Source organism: Lampetra planeri, chromosome 1 (genome assembly GCF_965212315.1).
Source record: "Lampetra planeri chromosome 1, kcLamPlan1.2.h2, whole genome shotgun sequence".
Classification (NCBI taxonomy): Eukaryota; Metazoa; Chordata; class Hyperoartia; order Petromyzontiformes; family Petromyzontidae; genus Lampetra; species Lampetra planeri.
The window spans coordinates 36,503,610-36,528,780 of record NC_136107.1 but is presented as its reverse complement, the minus strand read 5'-3'; the positions used below and the strand labels follow the sequence as shown (position 1 = coordinate 36,528,780).

Genomic DNA, 25,171 nt, shown 5'->3' with positions numbered 1-25,171 from the left:
CTACACTAGGAATACTTGGTTTAATCATCTTGGTGACTTTGAAACCCAGATTCGATGCTGGGATCTCAGCGGTGGAAGCTCAACTCTTTGAGCTGTGAGCCACCTGGCCAGCTCTTTCAATGCCTTTTTGATTGCTAGTCCACACTTCATTTTTTATATCGTATTTCTAAAGTAAAAACGATTATTATTTAGTTTTACCAGGTAAGGCCCACTGAGTTATATAGCTATTTTGCAATAGCGACCTGGCCACAAATGACAGCTCAATTAAGTGGATTATCATGTGGAACCCAACATTGTTTCTAAATGTGGAGGGAAAAACAGGAGGACCCAGGGCAAAATCCACGCGACCACGGGGAGAACATGCAAACGCCAAATTTACAGGCATCAGGGTCCGGATCGAACCCACAACCACCTATATACCAGGCGAGGTAGTTAACATCTCGCCACCATCTGCGTCTAGCCGATGGCAAGCTGTGGCATCTTAAATAAAGTCTCAGTCTGCAGATTTCATTGAGTCATTCACTTAAGTGTGGTCGACAAAAGGAGTAAAACATTTAGTGAAACACTCAGTTATTAAATGTTGGTGTGAGAGCAATTTTCACCCGCAACCCGCCACGCCAGCCATCCAGTGAACTCATTTCATCATTTTACATACGCACATTCATCCAGAGCCAATTATCACATTCGGTCCTCCTCAGTTGCGCTGCAGTCTCCCTCTGATAATGTCACTAAATTATCGCAGGCCGCGTCTGCATTCAGGCTCGTTAATTCCGTCTCGTCACAGGAGCTCGCGCTTTGGTCCTTGGTGGGGCAGCTGCAATGAGCGTCACGCTCCGTGAGGTGCGTCCACCCTTGGTCCATCGTTGGCTAAAATTAACAAACAAAAACGACTTCTCTCGGCGAAAAAACAATTTTTGGCCACTAATTTTCATTGACGGAATTAACGCCGAAGCGTCGCACCGGTGATCCCACTGCGGAAACAACTGAGCCATCAGTTCGCCGATTACCGCCTTGCAGTGGACAAGCGTGTAAAGGAATGTTCATAATGTAGACACTTGCTTACACACACACACACCTACCCGGTCAAACATGCCGCTATTAATTTGTATGCAATTAAGGCGATTCATTAAGTAGCTAGCCAGGCGCGGTGGCGGACACCTGTACTTGCAGTGCATTGGAAGACAGCGTCGGTTATTAATAATGATTTATAAACAAGACAATAATAAATCATAAATGTACCGCCTTTTTACGTCATCAATTGCGCTGTGAAAAATCTCAAAAGCCAACGGACAGTGAGGTGGCTCGGACAATGACAGGACAGCAAGGAGCTACGTGATCTAAGGGTGCCAGGTGTATGAGTATTGTCCCCATGTGTGCTTGTGGGTTTCCTCCAGGTGAGTGTAGGACCATCAGCCAACCTGACTGCTTTACATTGAATTAGTCGGTGGTGAGCGTGGCTGGTGAGCGCGGGTGGCGAGCACGGGTGGTGACTGCAGGTGGTGAGCGAGGGTGGTGAGCTTGCGTCGTGAGTGCGGGTGGACAAAACGAGTGGTAAGCGTGGTTGGTGATTGGGTGATGAGCGTGGGCGGCGGCGAGCGAGGGTAGCGAACGCGAGCGATAAGCGCGCCCGGTGAGAACACTTACGAGCGGGCAGCGTCTTGGCGGTGATGGCGGCGCTGCGAGGGCCCTCCCCGGCCGAGTTGTAGGCCGACACGCTGACGGCGAACACCGTGAAGCCCGTCAGGTTCTTGAGCCGCGCGCTCGTCTCCGGCAGGAAGAGCATGCGCACGCGCTCCGCGCCGGCATCGCCTCTCACCACCGACGGCGCCGTGTCCTTGAAGTAGACCTGGGCACCAATACGATCACAACAATCATACAATGGAATGACAATACTACGTCAATATGCAAGGCCGCAATGTGATAGAGCAATGAAATACTGTGAAATGTTAATATAATAGAGTAATGCAATACAATAATACGACGCAATGCTACGATGCAATACAATAATACAATACTACAATGCAATATTGGCTGTTTGTGGGTTTGTTTGTGGGTTTGTGTCTGTTCGCGCGCTTGTGAACGATTTGCCTCTCCAACTGTGGGGTTCACGCAAAAAAAATAGCCAGGTACCAAGCCATAAGCCCCGCGGTGAGCAAGCGCTATTCCTTTTTCACATCTGTCAACTTAAAATTTGTTTAATTACCGATTTAGTGCGATTTTTGTGCGCTTATCATTTATATATTTTTATGACGAGTGCACGACCATACCAACTCACGCGCCTTTGGTGGGGGGGACGGCCCATGCCAAGTCGCACGCCTTTGGTGGGAGTGAGGGGGACATTTTCTTTCGCATTAAAAATGTATTAAAAATACACTAAACGCTGACGTAAATTATTCACTGTGTGATGTCCCCCCCACCCCGATGCGTACAGTTATTACTACTATACAGTCGCTACATGCTACCACTATAGGCCGTAGATATCACTGCAGAGCGGCCGGGGAAATCGTGGCTCGGGGGGGTGGGGGGGTGGTCAGGGGTAGCAGCCCAGCTCCAGCCTGCCAAGGTGCCACCTCGGCCGGCTGGACAATCTAGGCGAGGCCGGAGGCTCTGCACGGGACTAGGCCTCACCACACCACTCTGTCAGGTAAGTACTTTATGCTTTAGAGTCGATAAATACTGCTATACAGTCAGCATGTACTACTGTAGTGATAGCAGGTATCACCACAGTCGCTATGCACTGTTGTAATCATAGCAGGTACCACCACAGTCACACGCACTGCCGTTAGATTTTTAAGAGTATTTTTAAAATATTTTTTTGGCCCGGGTAATTCCAGTATATAAGCTAGTATAATATAATACAACAGATTACAAGAATACAATATGATAACACAATACACCATTCCAATGGAATTATACAATAGAAAACAATATAACACAATACAATGACAATACAATATACCAATACAATACAATAAGATGTGGGTTGAAAACGTGTTTAAATGCAACACCATCTAAAGATGCTGCACAGAAACAGTGGCCCATAGATTCACTCAAAGACCCATAGACTCTCACAGAGAGACAATAATTCAGGCAAAGCTCATACACGTGTCACATTCACACAGACACGCATGGACTCACATAGAGTCCCATAATTGTTATTAAATAAATATTGACACTGTACAGAAACAGTGAGTGTATTTATTTTCTATGGAGAGGGAGGCAGTCAGTCATATGCAGAGGATGAAAAGGAAGTCTTAAGCCTGGTCTTGGGCAGGAGGAAGTCTCGTGTCAGTTGGTTTGTCTGTGTGTGGCTAGGATTACTAGGGGAGCGGTGGCACAACGGTTAGCACGCTGCGCTACGAACCCAGTCACCCGAGTTCGATTCCTGCTCGTGGCCAACACCTCCCCTAGGTCGATTGAGCCTCAAATAAGTGTAAACATCGCTACTAGGGAGACAAAGGCAGCCAGGAGTGGTGCTGCCTACCAACCCCCTTGTGTGCCATGCCGGCTTTCACGGGTGCTCACTAACGTCACTTGCCCCAACAGTTTGTTGAGGCTATACGGGGGATCTTTGGTCTACATGTACGTCTATGGATCCTTGAGTCAACACAAGAGACATGCACTGGGGATTCATATGATAAAAGCGCCTAAATGTGACCACCATCTCGAGATGCTGAGAGGATCTTGAAGACGAGAGGATCGTCAAATGGATCTGGGATTTGATTTGAGAGCCAGTGGTTGTGCCATTGTGGGACCACGCACAATTCACAACGTTAACGATGGGCAAGGGCCGATCCGACTGTGGCTGCGGTGATATCTTAACTGATCCCCCCATAGGCTGGAACGCCCTTCCCCCAGCTGTCAGTGATGTCGACTCTGCCCTCATTCAAGTCCAGGCTGAAGAGCCTAACCTCTTCTTTCCCTGCCTGCGACCGAGCGCCTCTATCCATAAAATAAACACAATCACTGTTTCTGCTTTCAGCGGCCGTAAGATGCGGTGGCATTTTGACGTCGTCGTAAAGTGTGGGGTGGGAGACAAAATCAGATTCGTGCACGTGTATCGTTCATCCGCAAAAAAAAGACAATTCCTTCCGCGGTTTCATTGCGGGGCCGATGAAATTCCCAAACGCGTGAGCGGCAGAGAGAGCTGACGCGATTTAAATAATCCATCCGGATCGCCGCGACCCCCTCTGACCGCGCGGCTTCGCGGTGCCGAGAAAGCGCAGGCAGCGGCGTCCTAAGGCAACGGCGGTGTCGCGGCCCGGCGCAGTCAACCCCCTCGACGCTTAACATTCCGCACAAACTCTTACGCGGCAGCCTCCCATCACTCACGTGAAGGTCATTCATTGGCTAAGCTGGCAAGCTGCGGGCCACACCACGAGCAGTGTGCTTCGGCGCAGAATCTTAATTATACATGCCGCGCGTAATGCGCGTGTTTATATATAGGATGGGCGGTGGCGGCGTACGAAAATGCGAAGAGTCGAATTTGAATAGTCTGCTCGCTCCTTGGCGTTCAACAATGCACGGAACAAGAGTGCACTCATTCAATTACCGGGATTGGCAGACGAGTGATGGATACGGCTTCGCAGTGAGGCCGACGTGAGGTGGTGCGCTCGTCGGTGATGCGTAATCAAAGGCAATCGTTCGCCAGGGGAACCCTCGAGAGAGTCTCAAGGCGCTTCACGCAGGAGGCTCCTGCGGCATTGGGATGTTCGTCCAAATTAAAATTAATGATCCTTCTTGGCCTCTCTATGGGCTGTGATGAAGGTGCCATTGCCCCGAGGCATCAACTATTGTGCACTTTTTTCCGTTTAGGTCAGTGTTGGCGAGGATGAGTTTTTGGTTGTCGTCAATCGTGCCCGTGCACCACTGCTTTATGCGGCAGTCAGCAGCATCATGCGAGATGAAACCGGGCAACCTGGAGAAACATCAACGTTGCCATCTCCAGGCCACACCTCGCAGCCCCACGTCTACAACACCTGGCAAGCCCTGTTGGTGGTAGTGATCACCCATCCAAGTTCCAACCAGGCTCTGACCTGCTTAGTTTCAAAACTCCGCCAAGAGATTTGGTGCCCCAAGGGTGATTTGGGCCACAAGTATCTCATTCTCAAAACCGCCAAGAACCTGGCAAACCCGGAGTTCGATTCCTCGTCACGGCTAATATCGGTGGTGAGCGAGTGGTACCTGAACTGGTCCTGGGGTAGCCACCTTTTACCCAACCCGCACTCACTGACCAGAGTGGGTGAAGTATGCGCCAAACAAACTAACCCCTCACCGCCACTGCCGTGACCTCCAGCCAGCGGTGGATTGACACAGAGGCCGTGATTTGATTAATTGTGCTCCCGGCGTTGGGGGGAGGGGAGAGGAGGTGGATGGGTGGGTGGGGGTAAGTTTCTGGCCGAGAGAACTTCATCAGCCTGTGGGGGCTCCGCTCGAGGCATTTGATGCTGAACCGAACTGACCTGGAATGAAGACTCGTTAAATCGGCACCGCTGAAAACATTCCCGAGAATGATGTCGCTTGCCCTTCGGTGGGGGGGGGGGGGGCTTAGCAGGGGGGGGGGGCACGATTACACGCCCGCTAATATGTTAACAGAAGCCACAAACTAATTGTGTTTGTGTTGACGGAGCGGCTCGGCAACACAAAAAAAGCAAAAGGTTATAATCTCTTATTAAGCTGATTGATGGCGGTGATGAGAGCCAATGTCAGCGTTCTCGTCAAGACTCTTTGCGGGGGGATTCGTGAGAGGCGGTGTGGTGTGGGGGTGTGAAAGGGCTTCTCTGTGCATGACGGCATGGTCAACAGCTCACTCGGAGCCCCCCCCTTCCACCCCGACTCCCAGACTCATCATTGTTTATTAACAACAGCTAAGGATGCCGACAGCTTGTGTGCACGCTCGCGCTTCTTAATCTGCTGCCTCTTTCGCAGCGGGAATTATTAAATTCACACCTGAGCTGCGAGGAATTTTAAATGTCCTGCGAGCGTGGGTTTGTAATCGTGTGATCGCATCGCTTTCTCCTCTCTCTCGGTGATGTGCACGTCTTCTTCGAACGCTGGGGAGCCGGACAAGCCCTCTGTACCAGCGTGGACGGCACCCTCGTGTTCACCTTCTGAAGCGCTCGCTCGTCACCGTGGCGTGCGCGATGACAACCACCACCACGTGACTTTTATTTCGTGTTGTGCGCGCTGCATTTAGCGCCACAGCGCGTGGATTCATAGCGTTTGTTTTATTTGTTTGCTGGTGACTGCGTATTTCATATCGGAATCGCCTCCAGTGCTGTTGCTGCTGGCGGCAATAAAAGTTGTTTAAAAGTCAAAAGTCTCTCTATGTCACGGGCCTCCGTTGGGTTGGAGCCTTGAACAGGACACGGGATGTGAGGTCTCTCCCCCTGCCAACGTGGAGTCTGCGAGTCAGGGGGGGTGGCAGAGGTTGCAAACGGGTTTTGATTCCTTACCCGTACCCGGCCGCACCAGAGTCGCAAATGGGTACCCGTACCCGGCCGTACCCGTACATTACCCGTACCCGGCTGGGTACGGGTAGGGTACGGGTATCGGGTACCTGATTGCGACCTCTGGGATGAAGCCATGTTGCAGGCGCGGGTGGGTTGATTCTAGGAACTTGAATTGTGAGAAGAGACAAGACGTTGGGAACTGAGTGACAAACGGTTACTCACCAGTGACTCACGGTCTACCCGTACCCTGCCGCACCAGGGTCGCAAACGGGTACCCGTACCCGTACCCGGCCGCGTACGGGTAGCCGGGTATCGGGTAGGGTACGGGTATCGGGTACCCGGTTGCGACTTCTGGGGGGTGGGGGGGGGGGGTGCAGCCAGGGTGGGAGTTGTATGTGTCCGGATATCACCAATGAATGCTTATTCAGATTATTTAGATCATGTCGGTGCTATGAATTGTCCACATGATGGGGCCACTTTGTTGAGCTATCATTTGTGGCCAGGTCGATGCTGAAGAATAAGTTATTACCTCAGTGGATGTTTGTCTGGTAGCATGGGGATGGTTAGTGTTATTTGTACGTGTTTGGGTGATGTGTTTACCTTTCTTGCATTTTGCATTCCTATCGTGTTTGCGAGCTGTTTATTGTTGTGACGTTTTTACCCGCTCCTACTGGACAACTGTGAAAAAAGAGCTTCATAGCTTATCGGATTCCTCCTCCCCGTATAAATAAATATTCTGATTCCGAATATTTGCAGTATGGCTACGAGACAGCCACAACATACATCGTGGTATGTTTTGAAATTGGTTCCCTCCCTCCCCCCACCCCCCACTCCCTCTCCCCACCCCCCCCACTCCCTCTCCCCTCCCTTTAAGGTAATGTAAATGCTGATTATGCTGGCGATGGAATATTTCATTTGCAGACACCGCATGAGCTGTAGGCCCAGTGCGCAGTCACTGGCCAGTAGTTACGTAGACTTAACACACTGTAATTGCAGCAGAGCCTAATCAAGCTCAAATATCCAGCAGGCACCGACTTAATAATGCAATAATGTGCTTGCCATGATGCATGTTTGCGTAAAACAGCGAAACGCACGAGGGTTCACTAGTCAAGAAAGATGAAGGGGGGAGTGGGGTGGTGGGTGTGCGCCCCCCTGGAGACACGAACGACTGCAAATACAAAACAGGATCGCTGTGCGCTCATCTGCCTGCTGAGTTTAGGGAAGCAGCCGGTGGGTTCTGAAACTCCCCGAAACAAACTCCCCCCCCCGCCGCCGCCTCGTGAGCCTCGGATGGCTGCCCTCATATATCACAGGCACGCAGATTCCAAAACGACGTCGTCATCGCTTAATATCTGTCTGGCGTTCTTGGGGAGCTGTTAAACCAGTTAAATCATATTAGCTTGTCAAATGCAACTTCCTCGCAGGCCAGCTGTACTACACAGCAGCCTAATGGAGCGCGCCCGTATAAAGAAAACTACTAGTAATGATGATAATGATAATAATGTGGCGCTGCTTAATGGGCCTGCGCTGCGGCTGCGAAGACTTCGCGAGGGATAAAAGAACGTTGTCCCGACGTTTTTGATAAAACGAGCTCGAACATCGGCAATATCATCGAGGGTTGTTTTTTTGCATCACCATTGAGGCCTGGAGAAACGCAAATTCAAGTTCCGGTTCTCTCCCGCGGATAAATAATGATGGTGCAAAATAATGCTCGTGGCGCCGGAGTACTGGGTAATGACCGAGCGCAATCTGCTCGTTTGTGTGGGCGGGCGGGCGTGCGGGCGAGCGGGTGGGGTGGTGATGGTGGTGGGTTGGGGTGGCAGTTGGGTTGGTTGACAGGGCCCCCTCGGGCATAAACCCGGATCACATTCTGATGCTTTTGATTAATGGCAAAGTTGCCGTCTGCTTCGAAATATTCAGCGCCCTCGCTCGGGGCCAAAGACGGGCTCTGGTTTGACTGTTGCACGTTTGATAAGTGTGATTGTTAAAGGCCAGTGCGCAGATGTGACTGGTTATCCGCGGCAGTGTTGCGCGCGCGCTCGCCATACGGCAAGCACTGCGCCGTTCCACAGCTGGATGATGGAGGTGTCCCCATACACCGCGTCGGTCGTGAAGGTTTGTTTACACCATGCTTCACCGTGCTGGTCAGTGCGCGTTAGTGGGAGGGATGTGAGAGTGGAGGTGGGAGGGATGTGAGAGTGGAGGTGGGAGGGATGTGAGAGTGGAGGTGGGAGGGATGTGAGAGTGGAGGTGGGAGGGATGTGAGAGTGGAGGTGGGAGGGATGTGAGAGTGGAGGTGGGAGGGATGTGAGAGTGGAGGTGGGAGGGATGTGAGAGTGGAGGTGGGAGGGATGTGAGAGTGGAGGTGGGAGGGATGTGAGAGTGGAGGTGGGAGGGATGTGAGAGTGGAGGTGGGAGGGATGTGAGAGTGGAGGTGGGAGGGATGTGAGAGTGGAGGTGGGAGGGATGTGAGAGTGGAGGTGGGAGGGATGTGAGAGTGGAGGTGGGAGGGATGTGAGAGTGGAGGTGGGAGGGATGTGAGAGTGGAGGTGGGAGGGATGTGAGAGTGGAGGTGGGAGGGATGTGAGAGTGGAGGTGGGAGGGATGTGAGAGTGGAGGTGGGAGGGATGTGAGAGTGGAGGTGGGAGGGATGTGAGAGTGGAGGTGGGAGGGATGTGAGAGTGGAGGTGGGAGGGATGTGAGAGTGGAGGTGGGAGGGATGTGAGAGTGGAGGTGGGAGGGATGTGAGAGTGGAGGTGGGAGGGATGTGAGAGTGGAGGTGGGAGGGATGTGAGAGTGGAGGTGGGAGGGATGTGAGAGTGGAGGTGGGAGGGATGTGAGAGTGGAGGTGGGAGGGATGTGAGAGTGGAGGTGGGAGGGATGTGAGAGTGGAGGTGGGAGGGATGTGAGAGTGGAGGTGGGAGGGATGTGAGAGTGGAGGTGGGAGGGATGTGAGAGTGGAGGTGGGAGGGATGTGAGAGTGGAGGTGGGAGGGATGTGAGAGTGGAGGTGGGAGGGATGTGAGAGTGGAGGTGGGAGGGATGTGAGAGTGGAGGTGGGAGGGATGTGAGAGTGGAGGTGGGAGGGAGGAGGTTCGAACCGTAACTGGCGTTAGCCATGGCCAGGAAATGAGTGGTGGAGCGGAGGTGCAGTGGTTAGCGCACCGCACTATGAACCTGAGAGAGGGTGGCGGGCGAGTTTGACTTCCGGCCACGGCTCACATCAGAGGTGAGTGAAATCTGAAACTGCCCTCTGTGCCCCCCTTCACCAACTCACACTGACGAGCGTGGTGAAGTATGGCCAAACAACTCAGTTGACTGCTACGGTACGAGGAAGTCTTCATTCAGCAGTGGATTTTACCAAAGGCTGTGTGCCATTGTCATAATGTTATTGTTGTTATTGAAGTGCTATGTGGATGACAACCATGGCACGTGACGTGAACGCACACGAGAGTACGGATGAAGATGCCGCAACAGGAGGGGATGATCCTAGGCGCCACGGTGGCGAGGCGTCAACTACCTCGCCTGGTATTCAGGAGGTCGTCGGTTCGATCCCGACCCTGACGCCTGTACATTTGGAGTTTTCGTGTCTATCCCCCCCGTGTTCGTGTGGATTTTCTCCGGGTCCTCCGGTTGTTTCCCTCCACACGCGTTGAGAGTATTTGGCTGCTATAAATGTCCACATGATAGGCCACTAGGTTGAGCTATCATTTGTGGCCAGGTCGCTTCTGAAAATTATCTATAGAGATCAGTGGGCCTTACCTTAAAAATAAAAAATAGTTTCAATAAAATAAAGTATCATGCCAAAATATTCTGTGCCGCTGTTCACCACTACCACTGGGCCATGCTCATCAGCAGGCTGAGAGATACAGACAGAAATCCTCCACTATAGCCTTAACAGACTTTTGGGGCAAGTGCTGTTGGCAAGCACTTATGAAGGCCGACACGGCATACGAGGGGGTGGATGGCCAACACCACGTCCAGCCTCCTTTGTCTCCCTAGTGGCGATATTTACACACTGCACCAGGTACTCATTTGAGGCTGAGTCCACCTAGGGGAAGCCTAGGTGGAATCGAACCTGGGCCGCCGTCCGTAGTGCAGGGAGCTAACAGTTACACTAACGCTCCCCACTCGCTCACAGGCGCGCAATCACACAGGCATCTCAAATCACCACACATTTACAGTCCAAGCGACCCCTCCGTGTGAAACACAGGCTGCTGCAGCACACTCAGGATGTACGGCACACACCAAAGCTCCAACCAGGGGTTCATTTCAGCCAGGCTTGTGCCTGTATGTCTGTATGTTGAACTTCTTTCGCACCCGATGTAGCCAATCGTGCTGATCGGAAGTGCCTGTCAGTGACCCAGAAAATATTTCTGCACCCTGCATACCACATCGAGTATACCTGTCACGATGGCTGTGTGGAGGCTCCTAGTCACATGACTACTCCAGTCGACCAGTGACTCAGAAGATACTGAGCGAAAAATAAATTTTGGCATTTCACTGTACACGGAGGCACAGGGTACGTGCACATAGAAACACAGACAGAGATCCCCCGTATAGCCTACACAGGCTTGTTGGGAAAAGTGCTGTTAGCAAGCACCGCACCTCCAAGGGCTGCAATACCGCGTGCACGTTGGGAGTGGTGTGGCCAGCGCCACACCTGATCGCCTTTGTCCCCCCAGTGTTATTTGCACACCGCACCAGGTACATGTACTCATTTTAAGGCTGAGTCAACCGCAGGGAGGCCCAGGACCAGTTGAGATGTGAGCTGTGGCAGCGCATCAAACTTGTGGCGCCGGGTTCAAAGGGCACTGCGCTAACCACTGCACAATCGCTCCCCATACACACAGAAACACCCACACGCGCAATTATCTGACAGCGGTTTCCAGAGCCTGTGTAAAAAAATAACAAAAACAGGTTTGTTAACACGCACGCCTCCAGACGGGAGCATTAGAGTCTGACCTTGTATCCCAGGATGATTCCATTCTCGGTGTGCAGCGGGGGAATATCCCACGCCACCTCCAGTTGAGTGGAGCTGGCGGCCCGTACCACTACGTTGCGGGGAGGTGCCGATGGCACTGAGGATCGGATTAGCAACAATGATAACGGGGGGGGCAGGTGGGGGGAGAGAAGGAAGAAGAACAATTATGGTTACGACATTTATTTCTCGATTGACGGATGTTATCCAAACACTACGTGGCCCACGTGTGCTCATAATTTGTACGGGTGAGATGTCCTTCCATGGTGCTGCAGAACAACCAAGGAAAGGAAGGAATGGAAGAGGATGGAGGAAGGCCTTTGACCAGCAGCGGATGTTCACTGGGCTGACAACAACAATAACAACAACATCATGCACACGTACAGCCCTTGTTGTTAATCCACTGCTGGATGAGGACTTGCCCATGTCGTGCGGGGGTTATCGGATAATGCTTTACCGGGCTGACCAGTGCGGGTTTGTTAAAATGCGACAAGCGTACACGTGGAAGCATAAGTATGGAATCGTAGTAGAGTACAACAATCGCTTTTGTGGCACCGCCTCCTGCTGTCCGCCGCGCAAACTCACAGCAGCCCATAGCGCCTGGTATGCATTTTGGCAGCCACACAGTATCGACGGGAGTGGATTAAGGGGACTGAGTCTCCCCCCCTCCCCTCCCTCCACCTAAAGGTTCAGCCCCCCCCCATCTAAATTCTTACATCAACAAGTTTGTTAACATTAACTGTGTGTATGCCCCCCCCCACCTCCGTCTCTTCAAACAAGGTCACACCACAGACTTGCACGGTGATCAGTCACCCATCAGAGTTGCTATTCTGGAGCACACTCTCCAGGCTCAGGGCCCGATTAGCTTTGCGAGCTCTTGACGGAAGGTGGGCGCGTCCCCGGTGTGATTTGGTCGGAGACGGAAGGCCGAGATGGGCAGCAGGAGCGGTTGACACGTGCCCCCCCTCCCCCCCCCTGCTGTGCGACTTCACCGTGAGAGCGGCGCAACGGGCGCGCCAGAGGAGGGCAAAGAGCGTGGGACGCGGACGCCGCTGTGTTTTTAACTTCTGCGTTAATGCCGCAGCAGCTACGAATAGTTCTAAAACAAACATTCCTTCGGTCATGTTTCCTCTCCCAAAATGGAAACGGGGCAAACCGCACGAGAAAGTGGCCAGACAGCAGCTTTCAAAGAAATAATGTCCGCTGTGTTGTTATCGTTATTACAGCGCCACGGTTCAATTCAGCTCGATGGTAATTTGTCACGAGTGCACAGTGGAATCAGTGATTCCCTTTGAGCTCAGGTGATAGCCACTGGAGTTCCAGGACACTTTTTGCTTAGAATGTTTGGGCTGTTTCCTTCTGCATTGCTCAACAGCGAAGTGGTTTTCCCTCCGTTCAACCAAGTAACTGAAATGACTATTCTGTTCACAGTTCTAAGCCAGATGTGGAAATGATAGATTCCTATGGCAGTTAATGAGAGCAAGTTGTTGTGCTTTTGCAAAATGTAATGAAGAGCAATGTACCGATGTGCCTCGAGAAGAATTATTTTTTTGTTATCAGCGGATATTACCTTGCAAGGATGTACGGATCAGAAACACGGACACTGACAAGGAAAATGGAACTAAAGCTGATCAGTGCGCACAGACGCGCGGAGAGGTGCACGCGTGGACGTACGCTGATAGACCAATACATGGATGTTTAGAGAATGTCTGCAAATCGGAGACGGCATCGATTGTTAAGAAAGTAAAGTGGGCTCGAGGCAGGACACGTCGTCAGCGGAAGGGACGATGACCGACGGACAGAGAATGAGGATGGACATCGAGTGTGTAAACACATTCAAAACTATGACGACCAAACGGCCGCGTGACAGACTTCTTTCGCACCATACTTAGCCAACCGTGCAGGGATTTATACAGGGATATGACAGGGTTAAGGTCAGGGTGAGAGACAACATTATCAAAGGTTCTTGAAAAGTTCAGAAACAGGATAGGCGCAGGGTTATTCGCAGGGTTAGTAACAGTGCTATGGTTATGGCATTGGTAAGTCTTAGACAGGGTAGAGACAGTTAGTGTTAGAGACAGGGTTAGGGAGAGTCAGGGTTAGGGAGAGTTAGGTTTGTATGGTTTGGTTTTAGAGAGGGTTACCATTAGAGAAACTGGAGCTACGGATCTAGGGTCAGAGTCAAGGGTGGTTTGCAGCGACTCCATTGGCACAGCGGCGGTGCCAACGGTGAGGGCACGCGGACGTACCTGCCTCCCCGACGTACACTTCCCGCGGGTACGTCATGGGTCCTTCCCCGGCCGCCGTGTACGCGCTCACGCGCACCTCGTACCGCCGGTACTTGTTGAGTTCTGAGCGCGCATATCACAGGGGGCATCGGGGTGGAGGCACGGGGATATTGGGGAGGTCGATAAAGTGTTACGAGGTTACGGGGACGCGTGGGTGGCACCGGGGTAACAGGAACACGGGCGCACATGGGTACGGGCACATGGAGAAATTGGGACATGGGAACGTGGAGACGTGAGACTGTGGGGACATGGGATATGGAGACACAAGGGGCGATGGAGGGATGAGATTATGGGAATGTATGGGAGGGTAAGGGTCACAGGGACATGGGGACACATGGGTCCAGGATTGAGACACAGACATGGGGACATCAGGACATGAGGTCGTGGGGACGTGCGGTCCCGGGGCAAAGGGGTGTGAGGATGTGAGATGATACTCTTTGGGTCTTTCGGTAAAGTCAGGTAGATAGAAAAATAATAGATCACCACGTTTCGATCGCAACACAGGCAATCGTCTTCAGGTGAGAGAGATATGAGATGATGTGTGGGGGGGGGGGATATGGAAATGTAGGAATAGGGATATAAGGGGACAGGTGAAGAGATGGGTACATGGACAGCATGAGAGCATCAGAGTCCAGGGACAGAGATACAAGGACGCGATAACTTAGGACATGGGGCAACATAGGAAGAGCACAACTCAGCGACTCCAACACGACCTCAGCAAAAATAAAAATGCATTCGCACGGGAAGCTCTGCGCCGAGCAGGGGAGCACCGTTTCCCAGCGGCGCTTGTGACGTGTTTTAACAAACCCGAGCGCAAGCTCATCGTGAATCTCAACACACGGGAGAGAAGAAAGCGGAAGTCTCCCGACGCGCGCCAGCGGAGACGGTGAAAACAAACCGACCGCGGCAGACGCATAATATTAAAATGATTAGTTCAACTGTGTGACGTGCTGCTGCTGCGCCGTACTCACTCAGAGGCTCGTGGAACCTCAACAAGAGGGAAGGCAGCAGCCACGCGGTGAGCTGGCACTAACGATTGCACAAGTTCTTTAGTCCTCTTTATGTTCACGTGTTGTTGGTCAAATAATGGGCCTTAACATGTGGGAGGCAATCGGAGCACCTGGCAAAAACTCACATGCGCGAGGGGGCAACACTCTATCCCATACAGATGGAATAGGAGGATTCCACGTTATTTTAGGTATGGCCTTCTCCTGCTGTACCGAGGTGTGGTATCTCGACACCCACGGGGTAGGGAGTTTCCATAAAGATGTTTTGTCGTAAATATAAATGTGTCGTTAAACCCACTGCCACCCGACACAGCAATTACGTAAACAAAACGTGCCAATTAGTTACTACTTCAGGGCACCGGTATGTTAGAGAGTAGACCCACACAATTTACAATTAGGGAGTCTCACAACATTTGTGCAGTGATCCCCCAATCCTTGCTGCCTCCAGAGTGCTGGATTACAGGCGTGCGCCACCACCGCCCGGCTAAAATGAAAACGAGGGTCCCATGTTACGATTCCCAGCCCCCCCGCGATGCTCCCCCCACTCTCTGGAGCCTGTCACCCAGGGTCACCCCCTCCCCCCCAGCCCCAGCCCCCCCCAGCACTGTCTTAGAACTCCCAACACACAGCGCCGGCAGCTCCTGACCCTTCCTAAAGGCACCGTTGTTTAGTTAATTAAATGCCCACGATAATTGGTGTTGCATGTCCCCTGACCCCTGAAGTCTGCCTGCCTGCCTGCCATCACGTCGCCATCCCGGTCTTTCTCTCCACTCCCCTCTCCCTCCCGCGGCCCCCCCCCGTCCCCCACCTCCGTGTCCTCGTCGTCGTGAGATTGAAAGGAGCGCGGGGTCAGCGCGTGTGTTTTGACGTCGGGCGCGAATGATGTGCGCTGCGCGTGACCTCTCCCCCCCCCGGGGCGGAGCGATGCGGTCACTCACGCGCGAGCTCGTAGTGTTTCACCGCCGAGTCGTTCACCGTCTTCACTTCGTACTTGCCTTCAGAGGGGGGGGGGGACAAGAAATACGAAGATGAAGACCCCCCCCCACGTAACAGCTTCGAACGGACTGTCGGGGCGAGTGCAGGAAAGCGAGCACCCACGAAGGCCCGCACGGCACACGAGGGAGGAGGATCGCCAACACCGCGCCTTTGGTCTCCCCGGTGGCGATGTTTGCACACCACACCAAGTCCTCATTTAAGGCTGAGTCGACCTTGGGGAAACCCGGGACAGTTTCAGGTATTCGTGACTGATGTTGCGCCGTGGCGCAGTGTGACACACCACTGGGTCACCGCTCCTCACTACTTGAGAGGCAAAGACAAAGATCCCCTCTACTATAGCCTTAACAGACTGTTGGGGCAAGTGCTGTTAGCGAGCACTTATGAAGGCCGGAACGGTACAGGAGGGGGTGGGTGACCAGCACCACGCCCGACCGCCTTTGTCTCCCAAGTGGCGATGTTTATACACCACACCAGGTATTCATTTGAGGCTGAGTCGAGCTAGGGAAGGCCCAGGACCGGTTCAAATAATCGTCACTGGTGTTGGCCGTGAGCGGGAATCGAACTTGGGTCGCTGGGTTCATAGCGCAGCGCGCTAACCACGACACTACCACTCCCGCACACACACACACACACTCTCGCGCAGAGCCGAGCGCGCTATTCAAGAGGGTGCCTCGATGTCACGCATAATGCAGTTTGCCAAGGGCTCCTCACCGAGATCTTCCAGCGCGCCCACACAATAAACTTAGAGTGTGCTGCCCGGGCCACTGGATGTCAACACCTGTGACCGACACGGCATTTGGGAGGCCTTTTCTCAGCCGTGGGTTCACAAAGGGCAGTGAAATAAATATAAAATTAATTTAGTTACGGGACCTCAGGCCACAGCGATATCTCCGTGTGAGAGAATGTGATGGTGTCTCAGCGTGACTCTGCGCCGGGTCCTTCTGTCAATCCACTGCTGGATAAAGGCTTCCCCACGCCACGAAAGTCGTGCGCGGGTTATGTAGTCGATACTTTGCCGTGCTGGTTCGTGCGGGTTGGCGAAGGCGAAGGCCATCAGACGTTGGGAGCATAATACAATACGACGATACAGATTCCCAGGTGTTTGAAGTCACTTCGGCCCCCGTAGCATCGGGCTGGGAGGGGGGGGGGTGCTGGAGGGGGTTGAGCCCCCTCCTGGTGTAGCCTCAGCCCCCTTTTAAATTCTTACAGTCAGGTAAGAAGAAATGTTGGCACAATATTTAACACCCGTGGCAATTAGGTAGGGGGCATCACCGTAGCCTCACCTCATGTCCACACGGGCTGAGAGCGAGAGCTGAGCGTGTATAGTTACTCATTTGACATATATCCTTATTGTGTATACACATGAGTTCAAGCGTCACCCTATATCTCCTGACTCCCTATTGTGCCTATAATTTAAGTTTGAAATTGTCCTGCGATCAGTCTAAAAATAACCTGCCCGAGTTAACGCCCGCAGGGAATTAAATATTACATTTTGATTCAACATTGATTTACGCTTGGTGCGTAGTTGTAGGTTCGTCACGTGTCACACGGCTGTTTTCATTGTTTTATATTGTATTCACTTAATCGCTGTATTATTATTATTTTCCTTGCTTTTTCCACTACGGTGACAGGAGTAACTCTTTGCAAGTGAGTACCCGTCAAAGGTCGTTTGAGTTCTCACCGGGGTTAAACAAGGTAAACTCGGAAGCTCAATCTGTTTGGTTTTTGACGTTCGTTTAAACTTGAAAGCTTAACACCGGGCGGCCGTGTCATGGCCCCCCTGCCCCCCCCCCCCGCCCGCCTACGCTTAAACACGAGGCCACGCTCGCTTGCCACCGTGGGGATATCCAGCCGGTTACGGCTGTGCAAATCGCGAGGCAGCCGCTCCGCCGGATCCCTCGAAGCGGATCTGAAAACTGTGAGCATCTTGGCAGCCTCTGCTGCTCGTTGCCCCGCTCGATAATAAAAAAATAAAAAAATAGTAAACATTAGCATGCGGGATCGGGCTCCGTATTAATTTTCCATAATTGCCCCAGAGCATTTCTTCAGAGGCAGAGGCTTTATGGGGGGGGGGAACCACACGCATAAAAGGGGTCGAAGGGTTAAAGTGAGTTACCAAGTAACTGCGCCTGTATGGGGGATGGGTTGCCAGGGGCGGCGGTGATGTAGGGTACGGAGTAACCCCCGGCGATGACCCTTGACCCCTCCAGCGGCAGCTCGCGGTAGAGGATGCGGTAGCCCAGCAACACTCCGTTCACCGACTCTTCCATCGGAGGCTGTCGCGAGGCATGGAAAAATGTATCGGGAGGGGGGGAGGGGGGGAAGCGGGGGGGGGGGGAGATGGGGGTCGGGGGTAGGCAGAGGAAGCAGGGTTAGGTTGAGGGGTTGGGCGACGGTTACATTTGTGTGAACGTTTAAAAAAACACTTTTTTTTCATGAGGGCTGTCGCAGATATTACGGACACGAATGTGGTTGAATGGGTAAGAGGCAAGAGGAGGGGGGGAAAGCAGGAGGCAGATTTGTCATAACCCCTCATAAACTTGCTTTGCACACCAGCTTCTGGAAAGCAATAGGGTTTTGGTTACATGCAATTTGTTCGCGTGTTAAGCAAGGCCAGCTGTAAGGAGCCGATAAGCTACTTATTGACGTCCCGTTATCTCGCAGTAAGCAAACCTGTCCCCGCCTAAAAAAAGAAAAAACCCGCTAACCCTTTAAATTGCAATGAGATGGGTCATGTGACACGGGAAAGCCGCGCCACTGGGCAAGCGGGGCGAACGTGGGACCGCGAGAACTCACCTCCCATTGGACGAGCACCGAGGAGGGCGTGTGGGGCATGACGGAGAGGATGCTGGGAGCCTTGTCCGGAGCTTCTCGGTGAAAAGAGAGGGGAGAGCGACGGTGCCGAGGGCGGAGGGATGTAGGGAGAGGAGAGGGGAGGGGGGAGATGGAAGAGAGGGGAGAGGAGAGGGAGACAGAGCCGGGAAGGAGAGGAGCGGAGGGGTGCAGGCGACGAGGTTGGGAGATAAAGAGAGCGCGGCAGATCGCAGCAGTTGATTATTACTTTTTATCTTTCAGAAAGTAAATTAAAAAGGCGTGAAGTTTAACAATGATTTTTATTCCGCATCAAACAGCCCCAATCGTTCTCTGCCGTGCAATTTGAATTGTGCCCTGAATGGATGAATCATCCGGTCCTAATCACCAGCCGGTCGAAACGGTTTTCTTCAAGCAGTAATTTATTTATTCTATTCTATTACTCCGAGATCTCGTAATCACAAATCCAAATCTCCCGTCTCCCCGTGCATCACCGCAGCATTGCCCCCGCAGCGCCCCCCCCCCCCAACATCCACACTGTCCCTTACACCCTCCCCCCCCCCGACCGCTGTCTACCCTGCGTTGCCACCTCAAAGTCCAGGTTTTTTTTGTCAGCTGCGTAATAACACGCCACTCAAGCCAAATGCATTCGTGGGTAGTTCTCCCCTTTTCCAGAAGTCTGAGATAGTCTTCGTCGACTTGCTTTGATATGTTAATTGTTTCATTTCCAGAGCCCCCATCTAGTGGTGGCATAAGACAAATTATGCAAAAGTTAAGCCCCCCCCCCCAAAAATAGCTCAAGGGGCCCTGTATAAAAGGGGTGCAATAAATAGATCCTACAAAACACAAACGCTCGTAATTAACTTAATAATTGTACATGATTGTGATAAAACATCAGTGGCGTAGCTTATCCAGCATGTAATGTCTCCAATCAAGTGAAGCACCCACAATCATCTGTTTAGGGGCTCCCAATCGGGTGGCACCACCAGTACCAACATCGCTTCAATAAATCCACCTCCCAGGAAAAAATGTACCCCCCACTTCCACCGCCATCACCCAAACACACGCACGCACGCACGCACCGGCTTGCAGCGTCGTCACAGCTTCCGACTCCTCGCTCCACTCGCTTTCGCCCACATCGTTCCTTGCTGCCACGCGGAACTTGTACGTGGTGAATGGCTTCAGCCTGGGAGAGAGTGGGTGGTGGTGGTGGCGGCAGTGTGCACGAGGAGGTTAGAGGTCAGGAGTGGTGCTTGGCATCAAGCACATGCTTCGGGTCCCCAAAGAGCTCAAGCGGCCTCGGATTCACGGGGAAATTGGGGCGAACCAAAAGTTGTCAGCTGGAATTTCAAATCCGAGTAAATGTAAATAAAACCAATTTATGTGGTTCTCTCATCTCTCTACGTCTCTATCGCTTGTCAATAGCTTGTCTGACTTATCGCGTGGTGTTTATAAATCAAACTCATTTCTGTTTGCCCCCTCCCCTGCAATGGAGGCTAGCCCCACCACTGGTTAGAGGTTTTAAACAATTTTTGAAGAGTCCTTTTATGTGTCTGTATGTGTGTATCATCATACACACGCACATTTTATCAGCCGAGTCCAGCCGAAAATTAGGCTAAACTAAGCACTCCCTACCAAATGGGATAAAGTGCCGCAATTTTTTCTTCTCTTCTTCTGGATTTCCCTTGAGAGTGAGTGAGTGTACAGTAAGTTTCACATTTATCTTGTGAATTCACAATGCAGAGTTCCACTTTTTGGAAGCATGAAAAAGCACATTATATACAAAAAGAGAATACTGTGTATGTCTCTTCACTGCTGGATCTTTGAAGAAGTTCCACATTTTTTTTACACAATTTTGTGAAGTTCAAATTAAGGGCAATATTTCCCCTTGGTTCCACTAATTGACAAGGGAATGCGAACCAAGGATGGGGGGGGGGGAGTCCAGATTTAAATGGGAGGGGGGGGGAAGTTGTTCTGGGCCTAAAATTCCTGGGGGCCGCTTGAAACGAAAATACTTAATTATTTAAAACTATGATTTGTTTGCTCAGATTATCATATTAATTGAAATAATATCAATACTAACTTCATTAATTGCCGCTTTTATTCGGTTATTTTAATATCATTGTCTAGTTCCCCCCCCCCCCCACCCCCAGTTAATGTAGCAAGGTATAAATAATATGCTGTAATATAATAAAAAAATATATTAAATTATTCATGCGTTTGAATAGTTTTTGAATGGATTAGTATGCGCTGGGACTGCGTGCGTGTCTGCATTACACCATGCCCGCGTGCGAGGTGTGAAAGTCAAACTTGCGATAATTTAATTATTTATTGCATATATCTTTTTTCTTACCTCTTTTAAGCACAATGGGAATTTTGCACGGTTTATACGGTATTGTGCATCTAGCCATTGCTAATGGCATAACATTGATTGTAAAATTCGCACGGTTATTTGCTTGCGTTTGAGTGCGTCTCGGCATCGAGAGTTGGGGATTTCGTGTGCGTGTGTGTGTGCGTGTGTGCGTGCGTGTGTTTAATTCGTAGTTTAGTGGTGGTTAATTGAAGGTGGAGGGGTTACCAGCCCCTCGCACCCGTCCAGAGCCCCCATTTAGCCACTGTGGTGGCCACAGACGCCATGAGGGGAGAGGCCAATGGGCATTGCCCCCCCCCCCACAGCACTGCCCACGACGGTTGGAAACATTTAGGCTGGCCTGCCTACGATCCATCCTGGGTTTAACCAGGCTGGATTGTGTGAGGAGCTCACAAGTCCTTGAAAGATCTGGGCAAAGTCCCATCAGTGAGCTCCTCCGGCAGGCAAGGCTGCGTTGGCTGGGTCATGTAGCCCGCATGCCCAGCCACCGCATGCCTAAACAGCTTTTGTTCGGCCGGATCGAGGGGGCTAAACGGGCGCGGCACGGGCTAGAGAAGAGATGGAGTGATGTGGTACAGGAGGACGTGGAGCTGAGTGGACTTGCCGATGACTGGTACCAGCGGTGTCAAGATCGGCCTCAGTGGAGGAGGCTCGTGAAGGACGCTACTGGGCAGTTGGAGGCAGTCGCCCTCCAACAACAACGGAGGGCGGAGGAGCGACGCTCACACCAACGAGCGGAGCGCCGGGTGGCTAAAGCACAGCGAGTTGGTACAGTAGGGGGCACAGGTGGTGCATCAGCCAGTCATCTCGGTCATCTCGGTCAGTCGACCCGTGGCACCTGGGTTTGCCCCGTGACCTCCTGCCAGCGGGCGTTCGACACTTCACGTGGCCTCAAGGTGCACATGGCCTGGCACAAGCGTCGTGGTGACGTCACCGCCACTTAGTGGCGAATGGTGGTTGTTGTTGTTGTTGCGTGCGTGTGTGTGTGCGAGTGTGTGTGCGTGTGTGCGTGGCTGTGTGTAAATGAGCAGCCTGGTGCGATGTCTAAACATCGCCACGAGGGAGACAAAGGTGGCCGGGCATGCCGCTGGCCACCGACCCCCAATCGTCTGTTCAGGCTATACGGGGGGATTTTTGTCGTGGGTTGTGTCTTCATGTGTACGGGGCGAGGAAAAGTTGGGAGTGAGGGTCTTTTCTGATCTGGCATCCTGGGGGCAGAGACAGCTACATATGGCCCAGTTGTCTCCCTGTTGGACTGTTTACACTGTCAGCTTACCTGGACTTCGATTAACCTTTTGGCTACTTATTACACAGCCTCTTTGTTTTTCTAAGCTCCTGCTTATTTCTCTGCCCGTGTACCGTTGGTCTCTTTCTGTGTGCATTTTTACTCATGATCCTTCCATTACGTGCTCAAAATAGCTCGCACGCATGCTACATTGGCTGTGATGGCCCCCCAGCTCTGGACCTCCGTACTGGTCCGCCATCCCCCCCCCCCCCCACCTGCGGTTGTGGAACTCCATACCTTTAGAGATCACGCTTTCAGATAGGGTTCACATCTTCAAATCCCTTCTAAAAACCTATCTCCTTTAAAAAGTTTTTTTTTTTCTAATTAGTTCTGTTCCTCTTTGGCCTTTCTTTAATATCTACTTTTCGTGTGTGGCGCCTTGAGACTTTTTTGTGTGAAAGGCGTCCTATAAGTGCAATTCATTATCTAGCTTGGGGGAAGGGGGGGGGGGCATCAGGGAGGGGGGGATTAAGGGGGGGGGGGGGGTGGGGAGGGCAGCAAGGGGAATCTCACCCATCCATGGTGTAGGCGGTGAGGTTCGGGGGGGCCCACGGCGCCAGCGTCTCCCAGACGCCCCCGGGCAGGGCTCGAGCCTGTATGGTGTAGGCGCGCAGCGGCGAGACGCGATCGCGCCGCACGCTCCAGCGCAGGGTCACGCTGTGCGAGCCCACGCCCGACTGGTGCACGGACGGCTGGCTCGGGCTCTCCGGGGCGTCTACGCGGGAGAAGCGAACGGGGCCAGTTCAGCGGCGGTGGTGGTCGGTGCCGGCGGACCGGGAGGCGCGCCGGCGACGGGCGCATACGTGCACGCGTGTCACGTGTGTCGTATGATGTACGTGCCGGGCCGCGTGCGTGCGTTTCCGTGGGGCTGTGTGCGTGCACGTTTGGCATTTATGTGTGCGTCCATACGAGTGCCGGGTGCTGTGTGTCATCATTGCCGCAAAGGAGGCAAAGGTGCACAGGCATGGTGCTGGCTACCCAAACCCCCCACGTAGTTTCTCGCGAACAGCACTTGCCCCAACAGTCTGTCAAAGGCGATACGGGGGATCTTTGTTTGTGTAGTGTGTGTGCCCATGTATTGTGCGTCTATGTGTCCCATGTGTTCTGTATCAGTATGCATGCATGTGTGTGTCCATGTGCCAGTTTGCATCCATGTGTCTCTACGTCCCATATAAAAAATATGATATATACATATATCATATATATACACACACACGCGTCCTTGCATCTGCGCATCATTGTGCTGCGTGCCATTGTGTGCTTGCATGCTTCGCGTGCTCCGCATGTGACCGTCAAGGCAGGGCTGACCTCTGCCCTCCGTGGTGATGACCAGCACCTCGGAGGGCTCTCCCCAGCCCCGGCTCGTGCGAGCCGTCACCCGGAAGCGGTACCCCCGCGTTGGGCAGCAGCTCCCCCGCGTAGAACTGCCGCGTGTCCGGGGTCACCTCCGCCACCGACGCCGCGTTCTGATTGGTCGAATCCAGCCAGAACATCATCTTGTAACCTTGGGGTTCGGATGATTCACACGGGCGGACAGACGGACGGACGGGCAGGCAGGCAGACGAGAGGGCAAAGCAGCAACGTGAAAATCCCCAAATCATTTACATCTTCATCAAGAGCAGTCGATCGTCAAGGTATCCTCCAGTGGCAGCTGTCAGCTGTTTCACAGGTGACACCTGACCTCCAAGGTCTACTTATAGAGCACTCCACCATCTGGCTTTGGATCTTCCTCTTATTATACAGGCAACACCGCCCTTTAAAGACCACTTTTACAATCTCATTACCACCATGGTCTGGCTTTAGGCTTTCCCCTTGGTCACCTACCTCTGCGTGTCGCTCCAGTGTCTGCTCTCGGTAAGCTGCCCTCCTCCACCTTGGACATGCAACATTACCAGATCCTTTTGTCTGATGAAGTCTACAGTGCTTTCCCACTAACGTTCTACATGGACGAAAACATCATCAATCGTTACCCGCAACCTCGCGATTAGCACGGTTGGCGACATGCGCTGCAAAATAATTTTAACATCCGTACACACATCATCGTTTTGTGATCATCATCATCCTCATCCGTGGCCAACCCACAGTTGGATGAGATGGACTCTCCGCCGTTGCCACCATCAGCCCCGCTGCGTGGTCGCGTTTCCAGCTGACGGTGTTTTTTGTTGCAAAGTATAGATGTCTCCTTCTATACATTATTTACCTGCTCCTCCTTTGACGGTGGCAATCAGGGCGGTGGGTGCTGTGGAGAATGTTAACCGCGGGATAACTCGCTCGGGGTGTTGTTTTACATCGGGCCGGGGCATGGCAGTGGCAACAAGGCAAACAAAAACACATTTCTTTACCCCTGATTTGGCAAAGTCCTCGAAAATCCTTGAGTGCGAATCGAACGGGCCAGCGCAATTTAAATCAAGGGCTCTGTGCGAGTGGGTGTTTTGTGTGCTTTTATTTTTTATTTTAGAGTCGGGTTGAATAGAATGTGCGCGCAATCTCAAACAGTCCCCGCTTTGGTTTTCGTGGACGTGCTTTACAGCTCTCCCATGTGTCTTCGGGTGGGGAGGGGGGGGGCTTTGAGGGCTGCTGTGCAATCTAAAATCTCTCTCTCTCTCGCTATGCGTAGCTTTAGATAGACAAGCGATTGTATTGCGGGCAAGAACAACAAGATGATAAGGTTTCTAAAATACAGTCAAATTGTCCAGAGCCATTCATTGCCTTCCAAGGCAGCAGTGTTTAGCTTGCAAAGACCCATCCAGGGATTTCAACATGGAGAGGGCAGCCAACCAGCATGTGTGAATTACATAGTGATCCATTGAAGTTTATAGTCACACCTTGACTCATATAGTAGACCGGCAGAGATACCTATAGGTTAACATAGAGAGCGATAGACTCAACACAGACAGATAAACTCAAACATAGACTCACACTGAAGGCACAAAGACCCACACAGAGCCCCAGAGACTCACATACATATATCCATCCAGTGG

General features: G+C 52.3%; 1 protein-coding gene across 1 annotated transcript in view; it reads right to left on the bottom strand.

Annotated features, from left to right (window-relative positions):
- LOC144717865 (protein sidekick-2-like) overlaps nucleotides 1–25,171 on the bottom strand; it is a 144,872-nt gene that overhangs the window by 65,024 nt on the left and 54,677 nt on the right. Inside the window, exons 17-25 of the mRNA XM_078593640.1 lie at nucleotides 23,527–23,694; nucleotides 22,704–22,905; nucleotides 19,617–19,720; nucleotides 18,520–18,590; nucleotides 17,840–17,999; nucleotides 15,666–15,722; nucleotides 13,682–13,783; nucleotides 11,417–11,532; nucleotides 1,645–1,846 (exon numbers count right to left, since the gene is read on the bottom strand). Coding sequence (XP_078449766.1) covers nucleotides 1,645–1,846; nucleotides 11,417–11,532; nucleotides 13,682–13,783; nucleotides 15,666–15,722; nucleotides 17,840–17,999; nucleotides 18,520–18,590; nucleotides 19,617–19,720; nucleotides 22,704–22,905; nucleotides 23,527–23,694 — 1,182 coding nt within the window. The remainder of the gene's footprint in view (nucleotides 1–1,644; nucleotides 1,847–11,416; nucleotides 11,533–13,681; nucleotides 13,784–15,665; nucleotides 15,723–17,839; nucleotides 18,000–18,519; nucleotides 18,591–19,616; nucleotides 19,721–22,703; nucleotides 22,906–23,526; nucleotides 23,695–25,171) is intronic.